Raw genomic sequence first — 22,070 nt, forward strand, 5'->3', positions numbered from 1 at the left:
CCCTCAACCCTTACCCATCACTCTACACTCTCCCCTCAACCCTAACCCATCACTCTACACTCTCCCCTCAAACATCACTCTACACTCTCCCCTCAACCCTTACCCATCACTCTACACTATCCCCTCAACCCTTACCCATCACTCTACACTCTCCCCTCAACCCTTACCCATCACTCTACACTCTCCCCTCAAACATCACTCTACACTCTCCCCTCAACCCTAACCCATCACTCTACACTATCCCCTCAACCCTTACCCATCACTCTACACTCTCCCCTCAACTCTAACCCATCACTCTACACTCTCCTCTCAACTCTAACCCATCACTCTACACTCTCCTCTCAACCATCACTCTACAATCTCCCCTCAACTATAACCCATCACTCTACACTCTCCCCTCAACTCTAACCCATCACTCTACACTCTCCTCTCAACTCTAACCCATCACTCTACACTCTCCTCTCAACCATCACTCTACAATCTCCTCTCAACTCTAACCCATCACTCTACACTCTCCTCTCAACCATCACTCTACACTCTCCCCTCAACTCTAACCCATCACTCTACACTCTCCTCTCAACTCTAACCCATCACTCTACACTCTCCTCTCAACCATCACTCTACAATCTCCCCTCAACCATCACTCTTCACTCTCCCCTCAACCATCACTCGACACTCTCCCCTCAACCATCACTCTACACTCTCCCCTCAACCATCACTCTCCCCTCAACCCTAACCCATCACTCTACACTCTCCTCTCAACCATCACTCTACAATCTCCCCTCAACCATCACTCTTCACTATCCCCTCAACCATCACTCTACACTCTCCCCTCAACCATCACTCTACACTCTCCTCTCAACCATCACTCTACAATCTCCCCTCAACCATCACTCTACAATCTCCCCTCAACCATCACTCTACACTCTCCCCTCAACCATCACTCTACACTCTCCCCTCAACCATCCCTCTACACTCTCCCCTCAACCATCACTCTACACTCTCCCGTCAACCATCACTCTACACTCTCCCCTCAACCATCACTCTACACTCTCCCCTCAACCATCACTCTACACTCTCCCCTCAACCATCACTCATGTGCTGTAGGAGAAAGAGTTAAGGGCTGCGAGTCAGTAGACAGAAACACATCATGCATAGTATGAACACCGCTGTAGTGGAGCTCCCACTTCCTGGTCCCTCTGAGGGAGGTGACAGACAGAGTTCTGAGTTTGAGGTGATCATGGTCATTACAGTCAGTAGTATGAGTTATGGCTGTGTGTTTGACTATTCCAATCTGGACAGAGAGTAGTCAGTATGGCTCTGGTTGAATCGGAGTACATTCAGAACGATGGCGGTTCTTTTGTACGGTAATCATTCTTGACTGTTATTACATCTCTTGACCGTTATTGAATTACAATATCTTGACTGTTATTAGACAACGTCAGTATATAATGTGGAACTGAAATGAATGAGTGAGTGTTTGTTTAACTCTCTCAACTCACGAAGAGGCCACTTAGGACACTATGGCACCCCTCTCTCCCTTTCCCAAAAGAAACACGACACAACATGCCAAACAACCCATCAATCCCTCCCCTTTAGACGTGCTGCTTGGCACACGACACACACATTCCTGTAACCATGACAACCCCATGTGGGCGCCAAACAAAAATACATGCTGGAGGGTATGTGCGCTTACGGACTCCAGGGCAAAATGCTATCAATAACACATAGCACAGTAACACACTCACACGCACGCACACACACACACACAGACACACACACACACACACACACACACACACACACACACACACACACACACACACACACACACACACACACACACACACACACACACACACACACACACACACACACACAAATACAAACACTGACAGGGAAAGCGCAGCCAGGGTTCAGCTAAACTGTACACACTAACACAACTGAAACACCCACAGGTTAAAATCAACAGTGCTGTTTTTGAGAGAGGGGGCGGATTCCCATTACCCTAGCCAGGTTCCATTAACATTCTGGCAAAACCTACTGACCAATCACCATATCAACACACCACCAGACAGACAGACAGACAGACAGACAGACAGACAGACAGACAGACAGACAGACAGACAGACAGACAGACAGACAGACAGACAGACAGACAGACAGACAGACAGACAGACGGACAGACAGAGGGGACATGGGGGAGTGAGAGGGGGGACATGGAGGGAGTGAGAGGGGGGACATGGAGGGAGTGAGAGGGGGGACATGGAGGGAGTGAGAGGGGGGACATGGAGGGAGTGAGAGGGGGGACATGGAGGGAGTGAGAGGGGGGACATGGAGGGAGTGAGAGGGGGGACATGGAGGGAGTGAGAGGGGGGACATGGAGGGAGTGAGAAGGGGGACATGGAGGGAGTGAGAGGGGGATGAGGGGGGGACATGGAGGTAGTGGGGGGGGACATGGAGGGAGTGAGAGGGGGGACAGAGACCTGGACAGAGAGTTCTAATAAAAAGTTCTGGACAGAGAGTTCTAATAGAAAGTCCTGGACAGAGAGTTCTAATAGAAAGTCCTGGACAGAGAGTTCTAATAAAATGACCTGGACAGAGAGTTCTAATAAAATGACCTGGACAGAGAGTTCTAATAGAAAGACCTGGACAGAGAGTTCTAATAGAAAGACCTGGACAGAGAGTTCTAATAGAAAGACCTGGACAGAGAGTTCTAATAGAAAGACCTGGACAGAGAGTTCTAATAGAAAGACCTGGACAGAGAGTTCTAATAGAAAGACCTGGACAGAGAGTTCTAATAAAATGACCTGGACAGAGAGTTCTAATAGAAAGACCTGGACAGAGAGTTCTAATAAAATGACCTGGACAGAGAGTTCTAAGAAGAACCTTGGTGTGGAAACAACAGAGTAGAGAAGCGGTTCCCTTTTCTGTTCCATGGACAACATTGAAGACCACCAAATCACTGTAAAAAGGTCTTCAGGACCACCAAATCACTGTCAAAACCTCTTGAGGACCACCATTCACAGAGTTGCTGAATTTTTATACAGAAAATATATATATATATTTTACCCCCTTTTTCTCCCCAATATCGTGATTATGATCTTGTATCATCGCTGCAACTCCCCAATTTTGTGATATCCAATTGGTAGTTACAGTCTTGTCCCATTGCTGCAACACCCGTACGGACTCGGGAAAGGCTAAGGTCGAGAGCCATGCGTCCTCTGAAACCTTGCCAAGCCGCACTGCTTCCTTACACACTGCTTGCTTAACCCGGAAGCCAGCCGCACCAATGTGTCAGAGGAAACATCGTACAACTGGCGACCAGAGTCAGCTTGCAGGCACCCAGCCCGCCACAAGGAGTCGCTAGAGAACCATGGGACAAGGACAACCCAGCCGGAAAAACCCTCCCCTGACCCGGACTACGCTGGAACAATTGTGCGCCGCCTCATGGGTCTCCAGGTCACGGCCGGTTGTGACACAGCCTGGGATCAAACCCAGGTCTGTAGTGACGCCTCAAGCACTGCAATGCAGTGCCTTAGACCGCTGTGCCACTCAGGAGGCCCATAGTGTATTACTTATCCATGTTGATTTTAACCTAATCTTTATGGGAGATGGTTAACTGACATGTACTGTAATAAATTAGTTTCTCAACTGCTGTGTTTGACCAGATTTCAGTCTCTGCAGTGTGACATGATGATCAAACCTTTAGACGAGTATCATCCTGCAGAGTCCCACCTTTCTTTGTCAATGGTTGTGGCCCTTAGCTGAGTCACTCTAGGTCACCTCAGTGTCAATATGGATTATTGTGACAGGCGCCAATCCGAAATCAACCCTCAGGGGGTATTTCCACCTGGCCTATCAGAAGGGTAAAGCAGAGATACCAGTAATACCATCGGTTGCTTATCTAATCTCTTCAGATCTACACAAGTGTGTAGGTGGAAACATAGCCATATATTTACATATAAATATATGGCTCTGGGTGGTAGGGGCATCAATCTTCTGTGATGACATCATAGTGATTGACAGCATTGTAACTATGGTGATGGTGGTGATTGCCACTACTCACTTCACTGAAGCCAGGGAACAGGCTGAACGGGAGGAGGGGCTTCAGCGCCATGGAGGTTTGGGCACCGCTCGCAGGGGGCCCACGGGTCAATGAGTGCATGGTGGTGTTCTGACAGACGTTACCTAGGAGACGCAGTGATCAAGTCAATTCTAAACAGATTTTCCTCGTTACAAAAAGAGGGTGAGGGAGAGGGGGTCAATCACAGGTTTACTGACATTCACACGCAAGGACATAAACTCATTAATCTGTCCTCCTCTGTGATTAGCTTTGTTTGTGTGGCTGAGTTCCTGATTATGGAGGGATTTTTTGTTTTTGCATTTCTACAGAGCCTGATTACAGTTTGATTCAGAACCAGAATATATAATCGTAACAATCAGAGGCCCACGCACACCCTGCTGCACAACCATTAGACCTGATTACCCTACAAGTGTATGTGTGTATGTGTGTGAGTGTGTCTGTGCATGTGTTTTCTCTGTTCCTGTCCCGTCTATGTCTCTCTCTCTCCCCCCCTTTCTCGCTCTCTCTCTCTCTTTTCTTGTGATAACAGGTCACAAATCTTGCTGCTGTGGTGGCACACCGTGGTATTTCACCCAATAGATATGGGAGTTTATCAAGATTGGATTTGTTTTCAAATTATTTGTGTGTCGATGTAATCTGAGGGAAATATGTTTCTCTCATATGGTCATACATTTGGCAGGAGGTTAGGAAGTGCAGCTCAGTTTCCACCTCATTTTGTGGGCAGTGTGCACATAGCCTGTCTTCTCTTGAGAGCACGGTCTGCCTACGGCTGCCTTTCTCAATAGCAAGGCTATGCTCACTGAGTCTGTATATAATCAAAGCTTTCCTTCATTTTGGGTCAGTCACAGTGGTCAGATATTCTGCCACTGTTTAGGGCCAAATAGTGTTTGTCCCATTTTATGAAATCTTGGTAGGTGAGTGGACCCCAGACCTCACACCCATAAAGGGCAATGGGTTCTATATTGTATTTTTAGCCAGATCCTACTTGTGACTCGTTTCAGGAAACTAGGCGTAAGTCGTGGTCACTACTTCACAGGAGAGCCATTTGAACGTAAACTTTTTTGTTTTATCAAAATGTGTTTTTTTGGGGGGCAGAAATGTGTTAAGGTGTAAGTTAAAGTGTACTGTTAGCTAGCTAGCTACCAGTACACGCTCAACACCCGTTGAATATAGCTAACTAGCTACATATCATAACAAAAGACTCCACTATGCAAGTAACCATTTCAATAGAATGTCACTGCGACAACTGTTGATAGAAGTAGCTGGTGAATTCGCTCTGGCTATCTACTCCGATTTCAGAGCATTCTCGTCTGTGTGGCAGAGCGCAGAATAACTGACAAATTTACGAACGCTCAACACCCGTTGAATATGGCCGGTGTCAGTAAACGTCGGCAAAAAGGTGTACGCTCTGGATAACATAAAAACAGCCTAACCAGCTCTGCTAGGGCTCGTAAACTGGTCAGAGTGGGGTATTCTCTCATTTGTGTCTGGAAGTAGCTAGCAAGCTAGCCAATGTTAGCCAGTTTGCTTGGGTGCTTGACTGCTGTTGTTAGGACAGAATGCTCGGATCAACCCTTAAAGAGATGGGTGGGGATAAAGCTTAACCTCTCTAGGGTAGGGGGCAGTATTTGCACGGCCGGATAAAAAACGTACCCGATTTAATCTGGTTATTACTACTGCTCAGAAACTAGAATATGCATGTAATTGTTTGATTTGGATAGAAAACACCCTAAAGTTTATAAAACTGTTTGAATGGTGTCTGTGAGTATAACAGAACTCATATGGCAGGCCAAAACCTGAGAAGATTCCTTACAGCAAGTGCCCTCTCTGACCATTTCTTGGCCTTCTATAGCCTCTTTATTGAAAACTGAGGATCTCTGCTGTAACGTGACACTTCCTACGGCTCCCATAGGCTCTCAGAAGGCGCAGAACGTTGAATGATGACTTTGCAGGCCATGGCTGAAAAACAGTAGCGCATTTGGTAAGTGGTCGATCAGAGAACAATGAGACTGGTGCGTGCGTGCACGAGAAGAGTCCATTTTAGATTTTTAGTCTTTGAACGAAAACAGGGTTTCCCGGTCGGAACAGTATCGCTTTTTTATGAGAAAAATCGCATAAAAATTGATTTTAAACAGCGTTTGACATGCTTCGAAGTACGGTAATGGAATATTTAGAATTTTTTTGTCACGATACGCGCCGGCGCGTCACCCTTCGTTACCCTTCGGATAGTGTCTTGAACGCACGAACAAAACAGAGGATATTTGAACATAACTATGGATTATTTTGAACCAAACCAACATTTGTTATTGAAGTAGAAGTCTTGGGAGTACATTCTGACGAAGAACAGCAAAGGTAATCCAATTTTTCTTATAGTAAATCTGAGTTTGGTGAGTGCCAAACTTGGTGGGTGTCAAAATAGCTAGCCCGTGATGGCGAGCTATCTACTCAGAATATTGCAAAATGTGCTTTTGCCGAAAGCTATTTTAAAATCGGACATAGCGATTGCATAAAGGAGTTCTGTATCTATAATTCTTAAAATAATTGTTATGTTTATCGTGAGTAATTTAGTAAATTCACCGGAAGTTTGCGGTGGGTATGCTAGTTCTGAACGTCACATGCTAATGTAAAAAGCTGGTTTTTGATATAAATATGAAATATCTCTTGCTCTCTCTCTCTCTCGCTGTGTGTCTCTGTTTCTCTCTGTCTCTCTCTCTCACTGTGTCTCTCTCTTTGTCTCTCTCTCGCTGTCTGTCTCTCTGTCTGTCTCTCTCTCAGTCTCTCTCTTTGTCTCTCTCTGTCTCAGTCTCTCTCTCTCTCTCTCTCTCGCTGTCTGTCTTGCTGTCTGTCTCTCTCTCAGTCCCTCTCTCTCTCTCTCTGTCTCTCTCTCTGTCTCTCTCTCTGTATCTCTCTTTGTCTCTCTCTCTGTCTCTCTCTGTCTCAGTCTCTCTCTCGCTGTCTGTCTCTCTGTCTGTCTCTCTCTCAGTCTCTCTCTTTGTCTCTCTCTGTCTCAGTCTCTCTCTCTCTCTCTCTCGCTGTCTGTCTCTCTGTCTGTCTCTCTCTCAGTCCCTCTCTCTCTCTCTGTCTCTCTCTCTGTCTCTCTCTCTGTTTCTCTCTGTCTCTCTCTCTTACTGTGTCTCTCTCTCAGTCTCTCTCTTTGTCTCTCTCTCGCTGTCTGTCTCTCTGTCTGTCTCTCTCTCAGTCTCTCTCTGTCTCAGTCTCTCTCTCTCTGTCTCTCTCTCTGTCTCTCTCTCTGTGTATAGAGTATAGCCTTGTAATGGAAACTATATAGATAGTAATAACATTCCCTGTGACTGAGAGACATGCAGGGAGGCAAATGCATTCTATTATTTGTAGTAAATACCATTAATCACTCCTGTAGGGCTCTGGTCAAAAGCAGTGCACTATGTACAGAATAAGGTACCATTTGGGAAGCAGATAGACTGTGGAGGAGTATTATGTAGCAGATCAGGCATGACCGTAGGAAGCATAGTCACGCTTTATCACCACATAGAGTTCTGAGGTGAGGAAACAGGAGTATCATTACTACAGTAAAGACCATGAATGAAAACACAGTGAAATGCCAGCAGATTGCCTTGAGGCCATGGAGACATTCAGACAGAAAGTGGTAAGAGTTGTGCCCGATCTCTGGGACAATGTGTAGGCTAAGTCAACTTAAACATAAACATACCGATTTGTCAACTAACGTTTTGCCCACTGGGACTTGATTAGACTATACTATACTGCATTGCACAATAATACATTTTGTAAAACCTTTCATGCAACATTAGGCTACATCAAGTGCTTGGAATATATAAACAAAACAAAACATAAAGGCAGACTTAACAACTTTGCCGGATGGGCAACATTCAGGATGGGCAACAGGCTATTTATGTGTTTTACACAGCCTCAAAGAGCGCATCTTTACCTGACACATTTGAAATGAAGCAACTCTCTGTGCATTTAAGCACTGAGCCATAAAAACAATATCAATTAGACTTGGGACATACATTTTAATTTGTATAACCCGTTTCCGGTAACCTATATATTTAGGTTACCTAAATACATTCTGATAATTTCCTACTGTAGAAGTACCTACTTACCAAAATACATCCTGGTTTTCGTCAATTTATCAACAGGCAATAGTCCATCTATGTAAATTCAGCTCCCGCCGCGCAAGTCTCATCCGCAGACAGATCGACTCTAGCGCAGCGTAGTTGTGCGATGGGTCCGGAATGAGTCTTGTCTCCTCCACAATAGTTTACCTCTCACTGCTGTAGTAGGCTACTCTCCTTCCTCTCAACTCCCTCACTGTGTCTCTAGCCTTGTTTACACCTTGCTCCAACATGTGGGTTTTGTTATCTGATCATTATATTCCAAAAACTATCTGATCAAGGTTTGTCCGTTTACACATCCTGTTAAAATGTGTCTCTTATCCGTCCACTGTGTCTGCATTTTGACCATATTTCCTGGTGCCTCCATGTAGGCTATCCAAATTATTTTAGATAATAATATGTATGTATTTATTTTAAGACAATTATTGATGCCTTTCATCAATGGTGCTACCTGTCAATGATTTTAGAGGCTGGTATAATAATAATAATAATAATAATAATAATAATAATAATTTGGTGGATTATATTTGCAATAGGGTTTGGCTTCACCAGATACCTTCTCAGGACACAGACGCTGTGAGACATGCGAGCTGAGACAGGATGTGGAATGGTGACAGAGAGCTAGCTAGATAGTTAGTGTAGCCAGTTTATTAAGGTGACAGCTGAAGTTTGGTTTAGCTTGATTGTATAGATTTTTCACAAAAAATGTACATGTATGGCATTAACATGTATGAAAATTCATAACATATAATAGTAATTGTAATTCGTAATTTATCATACAGATCGGTGGGTGTAACCATATCATACGGATCGGTGGGTGTAACCATATCATACGGATCGGTGGGTGTAACCATATCATACGGATCGGTGGGTGTAACCATATCATACGGATCGGTGGGTGTAACCATATCATACGGATCGGTGGATGTAACCATATCATACGGATCGGTGGATGTAACCATATCATACGGATCGGTGGGTGTAACCATATCATACGAATCGGTGGGTGTAACCATATCATACGGATCGGTGGGTGTAACCATATCATACGGATCGGTGGATGTAACCACATCATACGGATCGGTGGATGTAACCATATCATACGAATTGGAGGGATAATTACAAATTCAGACATATCACAGAAACATAACATATCATACAAAACAGAAGGACACAAGAAAATGTCTACTATGTTGCGGCTTGAGTAAGGGTTGCACGAGCACATACCATCTGCGCTTTGAGATTCGCAGACCAGGCGTGAGATTCATAGACCAAGCGGTGTCAAGCCACATAATCTGCAGCTGCATGCTTCTCTATATTTGTCCTATTTTACACATGTACAAGTGTGTATTAATACGCATGTATAATGATGATTTAAATGGTTTGACCATCCAGATCTGTTTACACTTGATTGATATGCAGATACAATGAGTCTCTGACTACCTCCGAAGGTGGTCAGGAAGATGCATCTTTTAATCGTCTACACCTGTCTAAAAATGTGGGCACAATCAGAATGTGGACAAGATCAGGAGAAGGGACGCATGCTAGCACCAGGTGTAAACGGGGCTTCTGTCTCCCTCCCCTCCACCTACCTCCTTTCTAGCGTTCTTTCTCTCTCTGAGAGTGAAGATTTACTCCACTGCTCATGCATTGTGTTATAAATATTTTGAAAGTACCTGTTGGAAGCACCTGTTGCAAGGTTGTTTGTCCTTTTCCACAACTTTATTGGGGTGTAGGTGCCATATGCAGGGTGTGTCTGTTATCTGTAGTAGGCTATTTGACTTTATTGGTCAAGTCGTGACTGAGCCAGGTGCTCTTGTTAATCTAAAGACACGTACACACACACAGAGAGAGAAGGAGAGGGAGGGAGACAGGGAGAAAGAGCAGAGAAGTGGTGTGATCTAATGGGGCATATAAGAGTGATCACATACAGCCCTAAAAAGGGGGAAATCGCTGCCTCCTCACTGTGATTCATTCCATCCACTGTGAGTCTATGGAGGCTGCCCAGGCTGTTGTCTTTGGATGAGCCTGTATTTAAATGTGTATAAATTCTTTCACATCCTCACTCCATTCCTCCAGGGGCAGGTATTTGTTAGATGCATCCCTGGCTTCACTGTGTCAGAAGGAAACTGACATATGCCAGGAAGACATGTTGTGGGACCATAACATCACACTAGGGAAGGGCAGGTGTGCAGTGTGTTGGAATCATCACATGTGCATGTACTAACGCATGTACTCAAGTACACAACTGTCTATTTCTCACACACAAACACACTGTCAAGTGTGTGCTTACTGGTAGCGAAGTCAGGTGCAGGAGAGCAGAGATTTGTAAACAGGCGCACACTTTGAGGCAAAAGTGCAAAACAATCACAATAATTATGTTTAACAATAAACATCTTTGTGAAATACCACGGAAAAAATAAACCAGTCTGGCGCATCAACAATAAACACGTAACAATCTTTCACAAAGACATGGGGAACAGAGGAATAAATACATGTAGATTGATTGGGGAATGACCAGGTGTGCAGGGAACAAGACAAAACAAATGGATACATGAAAAATGGAGCGGCGATGGCTAGAAAGCCGGTGACGTCGACCGCCGCCCGAACAAGGAGAGGAGCCGACTTCAGAGGAAGTCGTGACACCCCTCACAGTTACACTCAGTCAGAATGAGTTTTGGTGGTGTGTGACTTTCCTGTCCTCTCTGTTCCAGCCTCCCCTCTTTTTGGGAGGAGGACAATAACATTTTCACATTTCGTGGCACCTGGGACAGATTAAAATCAGGAAGAGAGTGGCCTTTAAATGGAATGGTGTATTGGATCTGCCACACTCCAAATAATACAATAGTGTTTGGGTTTAAACATACTGCATTTTTAATTCATTAATATACTTGGCATATCATGAGAATATAGTCACAAATATAAGGGCCGATCTGTCAATTTACAGTTTTTTTCCAACTGCTTACACACGTTTTCAGAACTGTCTCCTTTTTTCAAAACTCTACACACAATTCCCTGAACTGCACACAAAATGAAAAATGCCTCACATCTCCTTCAAAATGTAACACTACATTCAAAATGCCATAAACACATGTCATTTGCATCAAATGGCAAACACTGCTTTCATAATAGTACATTTTTGGATATACCATGTAAACACTGTTGTTCTAAATCTAAAGCTCTTTGGTCTTTCATAGGCTTATATCTACATTTCAATACAATGTTCTACAGTGAAAGTAATCTGCTGAGAGGGGTAACAAGTACACTGTAAACACCAATGCAATGTAGAAACAGAAAATATTTATTAGGTCAAACATTACTGTTGTATACAGTAGCATACAACAAAACCATAAACATATGTAAACCAAAAGTATATTCTTTAGAATACAGTAAAGAACACAATTGTGTGTGTGGGGTCCCGGGGGGGGGCAGTCACCAGTGCTAAGCTACGCTTCATCTCTTCTCTGGGCTGGGTCTGGCCACAATACTTCATCCACATCACAAGATACGTTTTCTCTTGCCAAACATCGAGGGAAGTATCTTCTAGCATGGCGTATCCAACCTTGGACAGAGGCAACCTCTATGTCCCCACATGCGTCCTCCATTGCCTGGAGAAGCGGCATGCGGGCATAGGGTTGGCGATCACACACTTTCCAGCACCAGGCTGAGAAGAATTCCTCTATGGGATTTAGAAAAGTTGAATATGGGGGTAGGTACAAAACTACAAATTGTGGATGGGTGGCAAACCAGTTTTGGACCAGAACAGCCCGGTGAAAACTAACATTGTCCCATAAAACCACAATCTAGCAGGCTCCTGATCTGGATCAGGGACAAGCATTGTGTAAATCGCATCTAGAAAAGTGAGCATATGGCCCGTGTTGTACGGACCCAGTGTGGCATTGTGATGGAGGACCCCGTTTTGAGTGATGGCAGCACACATAGTTATATTACCCCCACGCTGTCCAGGGACATTGGTAATTGCCCTCTGTCCTATTACATTTCTTCCCACGGCACCTGGTTTTGGTGAGGTTGAAGCCAACCTCATCCACATACATAAATAAATTAATGGCGAATTACATGGGCATCCAGCTCCAATACTCTCTGTAACAGACAAAAGGACATACAGATGAGTAAATATGGTATGTCTGAAGTACTGGAAGTAGTGTTGCATACATACCTCTACAAAGTCATGTCGCATATTCTTGACTCTGTCAGAGTTCCTCTCAAATGGCACCTTGTAAAGTTGTTTCATCGTCACTCGGTGCCGTTGGAGGATGCATTGTATGGTCGACAGGCTTACAGCATTGAGGTTAAATATGGTGTCATTATTCAAGATATGCTCTTATCTCTCGAATCCTAATTGCATTGTTGGCCAAAACCATACTTATAATTGCAGTCTCTTGTACATCTGTAAACAAGCGTCCTCCATGATGTCTTTGCCTTTCCACTCTGTACAGAATTCAAAACACAGTATGTGTTCAGCATAGGAACTGTAAACAATGTACAAAAAAGGTAGTACAGCATGATAACCAACCTCATTCATTCAATGCAGTGCAGTAAATGGATGGCTTAGAGTTACAAATGTTCATGCAATACTATGCAGTCATACGTATTTTACAGTACATTACTGTAATGCTAAAATAGTCATTAGATAGTTGCATACCTCTTCTCATTTCTGAAGGTTTGAATTATGGACGCCACTGTAAATCGACTCAAGTTGGGCTGGACTCTCAGTCCAGCCTCTCTCATGGTCAAACCGTGGTTGATCACACGATCAACAAGTGTTGCCCTAATCTCATCAGAGATGGCTCTCCTTCCTTCTCTTCTTTGCCCTCGTCCTCTTCTTCCTCCTACTCCAACTCTTCGTCGTTGTTGTTGTTGTCCCCTGCCTCTCCCTCCTACTCCTCTTGCTTTCTGTCCATTGTTGGCATCCATTGTTCAAAACAGGTAATCTGACCTTTGGCCTATACTACAGTTAAGCAGTGATTGGTTAGTGATCAGTTAAGCAATTAGTGTTTGCACATGTGAGGAGTGTGTGTGTGACCTGGTGAATAAGTGTAGCATTTTGATTGGTTGTGTTTGGAAAAGGAAAGCAAGTCACTTCCTGTTAGATTTTTGTGTTTTAGCTAGAGAATTGTGTTTAGTGTTTTGAAAAAAGTGTTTTATGCAATTGACAACTGAGTCAAAGGCTGAGAAATAGCTTATGGTTTTGGATATTTGGTGTGTAGTTTTGCACTTTGAGTGAGAGGTTTCAAAAATCGTGACATGAAAAGATTGTGTGTGTAAGCAGTTGGAAAAAACTGTAATAATAATGGATACCAAAACAAAAGCATATTTTCCATAACAGAGATATCATCTCCCTGACGATCTTTTAGCCAAGAAGGCAACTGTAGAATAAAAACCCTGGACAATCACAGGACTAACCAAAGGCATACATCAATCCAGACAGTAAAACACTGGACAATCACAGGACTAACCAAAGGCATACATCGATCCAGACAGTAAAACCCTGGACAGGACTAACCAAAGGCATACATCAATCCAGACAGTAAAACACTGGACAATCACAGGACTAACCAAAGGCATACATCAATCCAGACAGTAAAACCCTGGACAGGACTAACCAAAGGCATACATCGATCCAGACAGTAAAACCCTGGACAGGACTAACCAAAGGTATACATCGATCCAGACAGTAAAACCCTGGACAGGACTAACCAAAGGCATACATCGATCCAGACAGTAAAACCCTGGACAGCACTAACCAAAGGCATACATCGATCCAGACAGTAAAACCCTGGACAGCACTAACCAAAGGCATACATCGATCCAGACAGTAAAACCCTGGACAGGACTAACCAAAGGCATACATCGATCCAGACAGTAAAACACTGGACAATCACAGGACTAACCAAAGGCATACATCGATCCAGACAGTAAAACCCTGGACAGGACTAACCAAAGGCATACATCGATCCAGACAGTAAAACACTGGACAATCACAAGACTAATCAAAGGCATACATCGATCCAGACAGTAAAACCCTGGACAGGACTAACCAAAGGCATACATCGATCCAGACAGTAAAACACTGGACAGGACTAACCAAAGGCATACATTGATCCAGACAGTAAAACCCTGGACAGGACTAACCAAAGGCATACATCGATCCAGAGAGTAAAACACTGGACAGGACTAACCAAAGGCATACATCGATCCAGACAGTAAAACCCTGGACAGGACTAACCAAAGACATACATCGATCCAGACAGTAAAACACTGGACAGGACTAACCAAAGGCATACATCGATCCAGACAGTAAAACCCTGGACAGGACTAACCAAAGACATACATCGATCCAGACAGTAAAACACTGGACAATCACAGGACTAACCAAAGGCATACATCGATCCAGACAGTAAAACCCTGGACAGGACTAACCAAAGGCATACATCGATCCAGAGAGTAAAACCCTGGACAGGACTAACCAAAGGGATACATCGATCCAGACAGTAAAACCCTGGACAGGACTAACCAAAGGCATACATCGATCCAGACAGTAAAACACTGGACAGGACTAACCAAAGGCATACATCGATCCAGACAGTAAAACCCTGGACAGGACTGACCAAAGGCATACATCGATCCAGACAGTAAAACCCTGGACAGGACTAACCAAAGCATACATCGATCCAGACAGTAAAACACTGGACAATCACAGGACTAACCAAAGGCATACATCGATCCAGACAGTAAAACCCTGGACAATCACAGGACTAACCAAAGGCATACATCGATCCAGACAGTAAAACACTGGACAATCACAGGACTAACCAAAGGCATACATCGATCCAGACAGTAAAACCCTGGACAATCACAGGACTAACCAAAGGCATACATCGATCCAGACAGTAAAACACTGGACAGGACTAACCAAAGGCATACATCAATCCAGACAGTAAAACCCTGGACAGGACTGACCAAAGGCATACATCGATCCAGACAGTAAAACCCTGGACAGGACTGACCAAAGGCATACATCGATCCAGACAGTAAAACCCTGGACAGGACTGACCAAAAGCATACATCGATCCAGACAGTAAAACCCTGGACAGGACTGACCAAAGGCATACATCGATCCAGACAGTAAAACACTGGACAATCACAAGACTAATCAAAGGCATACATCGATCCAGACAGTAAAACCCTGGACAGCACTAACCAAAGGCATACATCGATCCAGACAGTAAAACCCTGGACAGGACTAACCAAAGGCATACATCGACCCAGACAGTAAAACACTGGACAATCACAAGACTAATCAAAGGCATACATCGATCCAGACAGTAAAACCCTGGACAGGACTAACCAAAGGCATACATCGATCCAGACAGTAAAACCCTGGACAGGACTAACCAAAGGCATACATCGATCCAGACAGTAAAACACTGGACAATCACAGGACTAACCAAAGGCATACATCGATCCAGACAGTAAAACACTGGACAGGACTAACCAAAGGCATACATCGATCCAGACAGTAAAACCCTGGACAGGACTAACCAAAGGCATACATCGATCCAGACAGTAAAACACTGGACAGGACTGACCAAAGGCATACATCGATCCAGACAGTAAAACACTGGACAATCACAAGACTAACCAAAGGCATACATCGATCCAGACAGTAAAACACTGGACAATCACAAGACTAATCAAAGGCATACATCGATCCAGACAGTAAAACCCTGGACAGGACTAACCAAAGGCATACATCGATCCAGACAGTAAAACACTGGACAGATAGACCACAGTTATTTAGTATGGAGGCACTTAGTTACAGTAACATCTCAACATCTAGCGCCCTCAGAGAATGTATGTCCCAAATGGCACCCTATTCCCTATATAGTGCACTACTTTTAACCAGAGCCCTCCTATGGACACTGGTCAAAAGTAGTGAACTTTAAAGGGAACAGGGTGTAATTTGGGACACACCCAGAGTATCTCCCAGTGACTTAATGTATTAGCGTGTACCTGTCCAGCTCCACGGAACAACGGCAGAGAGAGAGAGAGAGAGAGACTGAGAAAATAACAAAGAACTCAATTGAACGCTCCTGTATTTGGGGAGTTTCTCCCATTCTTCTCTGCAGATCAGCTCAAGCTCTGTCAGGTTGGATGGGGAGCAACCCTGCACAGCTATTTTCAGGTTTCTCCAGGGATGTTCGATCGGGTTCAAGTCCGGGCTCTGGCTGGGCCACTCAAGGACATTCAGAGACTTGTCCTGAAGCCCCTTCTGCGTTGTCTTGGCTGTGTGCTTACGGTCATTGTCCTGTTGGAAGGTGAACCACCAGTCTGAGGTCCTGAGCGCTCTGGAGCAGGGTTTCAACAAGGATCTCTCTTTACTTTGCTCCATTCATCTTTTCCTTGATCCTGACTAGTCTCCCAGTCCCTGCCGCTGAAAAACATCCCCACAGCATGATGCTGCCACCGCCACCATGCTTCACAGTAGGGATGGTGCCAGGTTTCCTCCAGACGTGATGCTTGGCATTCAGGCCAAAAAGTAAAATCTTGGTTTCATCAGACCAGAGAATCTTGTTTCTCATGGTCTGAGAGCCTTTGGCAAACTCCAGCAGGCTGTCATGTGCCTTTTACTGAGGAGTGGCTTCCGTCTGGCCACTCTAACATAAATGCCTGATTGGTGGAATGCTGCAGAGATAGTTGTCCTTCTGGAAGGTTCTCCCATCTCCACAGAGGAACTCTGGAGCACTATCAGAGTGGCCATCAGGTTCTTTGTCACCTCCCTGACCAAGGTCTTTCTCCCCCGATTGTTCAATTTGACCGGGAGGCCAGCTCTAGGAAGAGTCTTGGTGGTTCTAAACTTTTTAAATTTAGGAATGATGGAGGCCACTTTGTTCTTGGGGACCTTCAATGCTGCAGAAAAAACACACACCTCCTCCTCCATGCTTCACGGTGGGAACCACACATGCGGAGATCATCCGTTCACCTACTCTGCGTCTCACAGACACAGCGGTTGGAACCAAAAACTCAAATTTGGACTCATCAGACCAAAGGACAGATTTCCACTAGTCTAATTTTCCATTGCTCGTGTTTCTTGGCCCAAGCAAGTCTCTTCTTATTATTGGTGCCCTTTAGGAGTGGTTTCTTTGCAGCAATTTGACCGTGAAGGCCTGATTCACGCAGTTTCTTCTGAACAGTTGATGTTGAGATGTGTCTGTTACTTGAACTCTGTGAAGCATTTATTTGGACTGCAATTTCCGAGGCTGGTAACTCTAATGAACTTATCTTCTGCAGTAGAGTTAACTCTGGGTCTTCCATTCCTGTGGCGGTCATCATGAGAGTCAGTTTCATCATAGCGCTTGATGGTTTTTGCAACTGCACTTGAAGAAACTTTCACAGTTCTTGAAATGTTCTGTATCGACTGGACTTCATGTCTTAAAGTAATGATGGACTGTTGTTTCTCTTTGCTTATTTAAGCTGTTCTTGCCATAATATGGACTTGATATTTGATATCTGTGTACCCCCTGTACCTTGTCACAACACAACTGATTGGCTCAAACGCATTAAGAAGGAAAGAAATTCCACAAATTAACTTTTAAGAAGGCACACCTGTTAATTGAAATGCATTCCAGGTGACTACCTCATGAAGCTGGTTGAGAGAATGCCAAGAGAATGCCGAGAGAATGCCAAGAATGCCAAGAGTGTGCAAAGCGGTCCCGTGTGGCTCAATTGGTAGAGCATGGTGTTTGCAACGCCAGGGTTGTGGGTTCGATTCCCATGGTGGACCAGTACGGAGAAAAAATATATGAAATGTATGCATTCACTACTGTAAGTCGCTCTGGATAAGAGTGTCTGCTGAATGACTAAAATGTAAATGTAAAGCTGTTATCAAGGCAAAGGGTGGCTATTTGAAGAATATAAAATATATTTTGATTTGTTTAACACTTTTTTGGTTACTACATTATTCCATATGTTTTATTTCATAGTTTTGATGTCTTCACTATTATTCTGCAATGTAGAAAATAGTAAAAATAAAGAAAAACCCTTGAATGAGTAGGTGTTGTTAAGCTTTTGACTGGTACTGTATATACTGAACAAAAATATAAATGCAACATGCAACAATTTCAATGATTTTACTGATTTACAGCTCATATAAGGAAATCAGTCAATTGAAAGAAATTAATTAGGAGCTAATCTATGGATTTCACATGACTGGGCAGGGGCGCAGCCATGGGTGTGCCAGGGAGAGCATAGGTCCACCCATTGGGGAGCCAGGCCCAGCCAATCAGAATGAGTTTTTCACCACAAAAGGGCTTTTATTACAGACAGAAATACTAGTTTCATCAGCTGCCCGGGTGGCTGATTTCAGATGATCCCGCAGGTGAAAAACAGATGTGGAAGTACTGGGCTGGCGTGGTTACTTGTGGTCTGCGGTTGTGTGGCCGATTGGTCGTACTGATAAATTCTCTAAAACAACATTAGACATTCCTGCAGTCAGCATGCCAATTGCATGATATTGTGTTGTCTGACAGAACTGCACATTTTATTGGCCTTTTATTGTCCCCAGCACAGGGTGCACCTGTGTAATGATCATGCTGTTTAATCTTGATATGCCACACTTGTCAGGTGATGGATTATCTTGGCAAAAAGAGAAATGCTCACCTACAGGGAGGAAAAGAAAATTGTGCACAAAATTTGAGAGAAATAAGCTTTTTATCATTATGGAACATTTCTGGGATCTTTTACTTCTGCTCATGAGACATGGGACCAACAATTAACATGTTAAGTTTATATTTTTGTTCAGTATATATAGTCCAGACTCTGACATTACTCATTTCTTTCTTTTCATTCTTGGGGATTTCTGTTCTGCTCGAAGTGGTCACTTCCAGGTTCCATCCATATACTGTATGTACTTCCTATAGTAATCCAGACCCACTCTACATCTCCTGGTCGAGAGGCTTGAAATGCTACGTCAACAATCATTCAGGCCACCTGATTGGTCACCACAACAACATCACCATGATGATCTGCAGGCCATTGGATCATGTGTTTATGTGATGACGTTAGTCAATGAAATGTGGGATATGTTTTTCAACGGGGGAACTTGGAATGAGACTCCACATCACAGGTGCATTACATGTGGGTAAACGCGATACACAAGCATTTCGCTACACGATACAAAAGCATTTCGCTACACCCGCAATAAGATCTGCTAAATATGTGTTTATGACAATAGCATTTGATTTGATTTGACACACACACACACACACACACACACAAATCAAATCAAATGAAATCAAAGTTTATTTGTCACATGCGCCAAATACAACAGGTGTAGACCTTACAGTGAAATGCTTACTTACAGGCTCTAACCAATAGAGCTAAAAAAATAATTTGGTGAACAATAGGTAAGTAAAGAAATAAAACAACAGTAAAAAGACAGGCTATATACAGTAGCGAGGCTATAAAAGTAACAAGGCTATATACAGACACCGGTTAGTCAGGCTGATTGAGGTAGTATGTACATGTAGATATGGTTAAAGTGACTATGCATATATGATGAACAGAGAGTAGCAGTAGCGTAAAAGAGGGGTTGTCAGGTGGTGGGTAGTGGGACACAATGCAGATAGCCCGGTTAGCCAATGTGCGGGAGCACTGGTTGGTCGGGCCAATTGAGGTAGTATGTACATGAATGTATAGTTAAAGGGACTACGCATATATGATAAACAGAGAGTAGCATCAGCGTAAAAAGAGGGGTTGGGGGGGGGGCACACAATGCAAATAGTCTGGGTAGCCATTTGATTACCTGTTCAGGAGTCTTATGGCTTGGGGGTAAAAACTGTTGAGAAGCCTTTTTGTCCTAGACTTGGCACTCCGGTACCGCTTGCTATGCGGTAGTAGAGAGAACAGTCTATGACTGGGGGTGGCTGGGGTCTTTGACAATTTTTAGGGCCTTCCTCTGACACCGCCTGATGTAGAGGTCCTGGATGGCAGGCAGTTTAGCCCCAGTGATGTACTGGGTCGTACGCACTACCCTCTGTAGTGCCTTGCGGTCAGAGGCCGGGCAATTGCCATACCAGAAAGTGGTGCAACCAGTCAGGATGCTCTCGATGTTGCAGCTGTAGAACCCTTTGAGGATCTCAGGACCCATGCCAAATCTTTTTAGTTCCCTGAGGGGGAATAGGCTTTGTCATGCCCTCTTCACGACTGTCTTGGTGTGTTTGGACCATTCTAGTTTGTTGTTGATGTGGACACCAAGGAACTTGAAGCTCTTAACCTGCTCCACTACAGCCCCGTCGATGAGAATGGGGACGTGCTCGGTCCTCCTTTTCCTGTAGTCCACAATCATCTCCTTAGTCTTGGTTACGTTGAGGGATAGGTTGTTATTCTGGCACCACCCGGCCAGGTCTCTGACCTCCTCCCTATAGGCTGTTTCGTCGTTGTCTGTGACCAGGCCTACCACTGTTGTGTCGTCTGCAAACTTAATGATGGTGTTAGAGTCGTGCCTGGCCATGCAGTCGTGGGAGAACAGGGAGTACAGGAGGCGACTGAGCACACACCCCTGGGGAGCTCACACACACAGAGTAGGCTATATAATGTATACTGTAAATGACATAGTCCAACACAGAGTGATAGCCTTTGATGTTCCTTACACATGTAGAGGTCAGTAGAATGTAGCCATGCAGTATATAGTGGAAAATCTATTGTAATCTCTACAGATGTTGGATCTTAATATGAACACCCTGTTTTAGGATCATTTTTAAAACGTGTACTGTATTTGAGGTTTAAAAATGCTTCTGAAATGTGTAATTTCCACTTGCTTTTCCTTTATGAAAAATATATCAAATGTATCCACATATGGACACTCAGACAACGCCAGCCAAAATTACGCAGAACAAGAACAAACATTTTAGGAAGAGTCACACACACACACACACACTCCACAGCCCTAGAGAATATTTAGACCTCCTTGACTGTAAGCCTAATGCTCCGCCCTCGTCCCAGCCAGACTGATCAATACATGTCTGATTAGAGCTAGCACAACCAGTCAGCTCTCCATACATATGTAGGAGTGTATGGAGGGGAGGAGGACGGAATAGAACGAAGCTTCCCTGGCCTGAAGTTGAACCATGAGTAAGTAACCTTGCCTGTGAAATGGGGATTGAGTTAGAGTTCAGCAGGGTAACAGTCTTATGCCAGTGCCAATGACCCAGTTTGAAACCTGATCGGTCACAGAGTGCCTCTTTGAACATTTCAGACAGGCGGACAAATTTACCAAACTCCCTGTCAAACCTCAGGAGCCAGGCTGATCTGTCCCTAGGCTGAACTGTAACACCAGATGAACCATAAACACAGCTAATGTGCTAATCACTTAATGGTTAACCTTACAGTAAACACTGCTGGATAGGCTGGAGAGATATCTGATGGCTGCATTCTGTCTGTGGATACTGTAGATACCAGAAGGGTCTTGGTACCTAGATCTAGGTGCAGCATAGTGCAGTATAGTGCAGAGAGAAAGAGAAAGAGCGAGAGAGAGAGTGAGAGCGATAGAGAGAAAGAGAAAGAGCGAGAGAGAGCGAGAGTGATAGAAAGAAAGAGAGCGAGAGAGAGAGAGTGTGATAGAGAGAAAGAGAGCGAGAGAGAGAGAGAGTGAGCGATAGAGAGAAAGAGAGCGAGAGAGAGAGAGAAAGAGAGCGAGCGATCGAGAGAGAGAGTGATAGAGAGAAAGAGAGCGAGCGAGCAAGAGAGAGAGAAAGAGAAAGAGAGCGAGAGAGAGAGAAAGAGAAAGAGAGTGAGAGAGAGAGAGAGAGAGAGTGATAGAGAGAAAGAGAGCAAGCGAGAGAGAGTGATAG

At 44.2% G+C, this 22,070-nt stretch overlaps 1 protein-coding gene across 3 annotated transcripts in view; it reads right to left on the reverse strand.

Annotated features, from left to right (window-relative positions):
• LOC115173978 (zinc finger protein 385D-like) overlaps window positions 1–8,330 on the reverse strand; it is a 29,108-nt gene extending 20,778 nt beyond the window's left edge. For 2 of the 3 annotated variants that reach the window (XM_029732526.1, XM_029732525.1), the window contains exons 1-2: window positions 8,188–8,330; window positions 4,070–4,191 (exon numbers count right to left, since the gene is read on the reverse strand). In XM_029732526.1, coding sequence (XP_029588386.1) covers window positions 4,070–4,191; window positions 8,188–8,197 — 132 coding nt within the window. In that variant the 5' untranslated portion in view covers window positions 8,198–8,330. The remainder of the gene's footprint in view (window positions 1–4,069; window positions 4,192–8,187) is intronic. The other variant, XM_029732527.1, reaches the window with a different exon arrangement.
• Window positions 8,331–22,070: the final 13,740 nt, after the last annotated feature.

Source organism: Salmo trutta, chromosome 34, assembly GCF_901001165.1.
Source record: "Salmo trutta chromosome 34, fSalTru1.1, whole genome shotgun sequence".
Taxonomy (NCBI): Eukaryota; Metazoa; Chordata; class Actinopteri; order Salmoniformes; family Salmonidae; genus Salmo; species Salmo trutta.